Here is a 3,267-nt window from a genome sequence, read left to right as displayed (position 1 = left end):
AAATATATTTATATAACTTTATGCAAAAAAATTTTTTTGCTTTAATTAATAAATCATACCAATCATTATAGTTTATAAAAAAATGAAATTAATATAATATTGAAGTCTTTTAGTAGTTAGGAACTAACTACTTTCCGAAAGACTCGTTTATTAGACCTCAGCGGAAAACACGTGTGTCTGTTCCAGCCGGGAAACAACGTGGCGGGTGTCTGCAATCTGGAGCATTGCGGCAACTCGCTGTGCAGACGAGACGAACTCGACGCGAAGGGTAATTGTCGGGTGGAGACCTGGACTACGCCCTTCCGGATAAGGGTGGCTTTCGATCCCGGTAGCAACGCGGACGGTACGTTGGCGGACAATGCCGGCATGTGTCTTACCTATCAGCAGTTAGCTTGCGTAGCTTGAGAGATCGCTTTATAATTAATTTCCATTCTCTCACACACAATCTATACAAGTGTGTGTGTGTGTGTGTGTGTGTGTGTATGTGTGCGGAGGCAATATCACTCTCGAACGAGAGAGAGAGAGGGAGAGACAATATTATTAGACTCTGTACTGCTCATAAATTATTTCCACAGCATCGTTTTGCGCGCAATATCGCTTCCACGACGTAAATATCGGAAAGAAATCTTGGATCGTAATAAAGCAGATTTCATCTTTTCATCCGTTTGGTTTATATAAGTCTCGATGGACGTAGGAGAGAGACCGAGAGGTAATTGTGTATATAGGGTCAATTAATACAACACGATAGATCAAAGAGTCAAATAGTTTTTATTTACAAATGAACTAGCTTAAATCGCGTAAACGCAGCGCACAACTCTCGATATAGTGTGATAGATATATATTTATATTTAATTCGCTTTTTGTGTCCCGCTTCTTTTTTTTCTGGTTCGATTACACCACGATCATCATCGGCCGCGATACGCAACGCGCGTGTGTACGGGCGTATATGTGTATGTATGTGTCAATTACGAGGCATTGAATCTATTCGTCAAAACTGTTTGAACGTGAGATTTAACGCTCATATGTAATATGTAATATGTAACAGGTGGTTGTGTTTCTTCGCCGCGAAAAATGCCGACGACAATCGCGGCAACCGTTAGCGATAACGATATATAATGACGTTACAAGAATAAATTATAATGTCGTCAATATATGATAATATCGACGATGGCAACATCACTTTGAATCGCTCTCCCAGAAGAAACAAGCATAACCGTCATCCTTGCCTCGGAAGAGGCCGAGATTGCGTTGCAGCCTTGCCTCTTGCATGAAGCTACTTCACATTATGTATATCTATAAGTGTCGCGTGTATAATAATAACGATAATAATGATAGTAATAATAAAATTAGCGTATAATAACATAACGGAGACATAATTTTCGACGACGGTGAATATAAACTGTTATTTCGTCGACGAGACACGTCGCTTTCGTCACAATCCCAAATCATATCGCGTTATCTATCTATCGAAAGTTAAAAGGATTGTTGAATAGCGTTAAAGAGAGGGCGGTGAATCGCGAACGTGAATCGCGTGTACTTGATGGTCACTTGGTGCGAGGGGGAAGGGGGAGGAAAAAGGAGAGGAGAGGAAGGGAACACACGTTTCTTTTTTCTCTTTTCTTTTTTTTCTTTTCTTTTTAATCTGTACTAATACTCTACCGATACAATTGCGGACGTTCGCGGGGCGTTTAATCCGCGAGAGAAGTGTCGAGGCCGTATATATATTTGGATATAAATTCCCATATGTGTAAAAATTATTTCGAATATAATACATATCTATTTATATAATTACGCGAAGAACGATTTATTTATTTATTTATTTATTTTGTAATGAGGGAGAAATGCTGATTATTACGGCCGCTACGTTAAAGTGCCGTCGTCTGTGAATCTCGAGGACGAGAGAATTTAAAAAAAAAAAAAAACCGTCGATGGGATTGTACATCTTCGTATCGATTAAGCACCCCGCCGCGCCCGATTGAGCTACGTGTTCCCGAAAAAAAATCTGTCGGACGTTTGTCGTTGTATTTACATCGTCGAGCGATACAACGGAGCACTGTACAATTCGTAATGATCGATGGTGAGCGCAGACGATGCGAGAGATTCAATTATAAACGAATATTAAATTCAGGGATGTAGCCGCGATACAGAGAAACTCTGAGACACGAAAGATTCGAGATCCGAGGCGAATCTCTGTACGAGAATTCGGATGTTTAGCGATATCTCTCTCTCCACGCACACGGTACATGAGTTTTCCGAGTATTCAAAACATTTGTTCACGCAACGAAAAGTTTCTCGAGATTTTTTTTTTTTATATATAGAATAGAAAAAAATATCGAATATAAATCTCCGAGCATTTGTCGATATGTTTTAATTATTTCGAATTAACGCGCCCGCCATCCAAACTGCATAGAGAGAGAATTCGGCTCGCACACTTTGCACTCGCATCATCTGCGCACATCCTGTTATTATTAATTATTAATCGATACTACGTATTATATAGAAAAGTTGGTATTAGAAAATCACTGGACTCTCTTCCATCTTTGATCCGGATAGTGGACGACAACGGAACCAACGGAAAACGCTTCGGAAAGGCGACGAGAGCCCCAGTCGATTAGGATTACCAGATTCTTCGGGTCCTTTAAATCTGCCGAGATCTCGCGGATCTTTTACGTCAAATACCGGCATGGAAATATACGATATTAACAGCGATAACAAAACGTATATTCGGAATAAAGTTGATGTTTTTGTGACAAACAAGCAAATAAGTGCGATCGATATTTATTAATCAAGCTCGATTGTTCGTGGCGTGGTAACGCGGACCCATTTACATCAAGGTTCGATGTAATCGGACATCTCGATGTAATATAGTCGCAAGCAGCGTACACACTTTGAAAATTTGTGTTTTCTTATTAAAAAATATGCCAGTTAAAATTTTTGTATTAAATATTTAATACAATCCGGCAATCCCAAGGAGTCTGGTCAATGTAAAGCGTAAAGCGAAAGGAGCGAACGCGATGGTTATCGGCGGAAAATGTACATCGCCGTATAAATTATGCTAATAATCTTTATGCTATGGCCGTCACGAAAAGAGTTAGATACCAGAAAATGTTGGCTACCGCAATTGGTAGGCAACACTGTGGGGGAGCACAACATGTGCGCGCACACATGTCTGTACACACTCGCTCTTTCTTCCCTTAAATACTGTTGTGCGTGTGCGTGCTCATTGTATGCCGCCGATATGCATCGTTACTTTTTTTTTTTTTTTTC

General features: G+C 40.0%; 1 protein-coding gene across 1 annotated transcript in view; it reads left to right on the top strand.

Moving 5' to 3' along the window:
- Positions 1-1,924, top strand: part of LOC115242178 — a 17,782-nt gene extending 15,858 nt beyond the window's left edge. The window contains exon 6 of the mRNA XM_029818266.1: positions 187-1,924. Within this exon, the coding sequence (XP_029674126.1) occupies positions 187-405 (219 nt within the window). The 3' untranslated portion in view covers positions 406-1,924. The remainder of the gene's footprint in view (positions 1-186) is intronic.
- Positions 1,925-3,267: the final 1,343 nt, after the last annotated feature.

Source organism: Formica exsecta, unplaced genomic scaffold (assembly GCF_003651465.1).
Source record: "Formica exsecta isolate Colony F162 unplaced genomic scaffold, ASM365146v1 scaffold579, whole genome shotgun sequence".
NCBI lineage: Eukaryota > Metazoa > Arthropoda > Insecta > Hymenoptera > Formicidae > Formica > Formica exsecta.
This window is presented reverse-complemented; position numbering and strand designations above follow the sequence as displayed.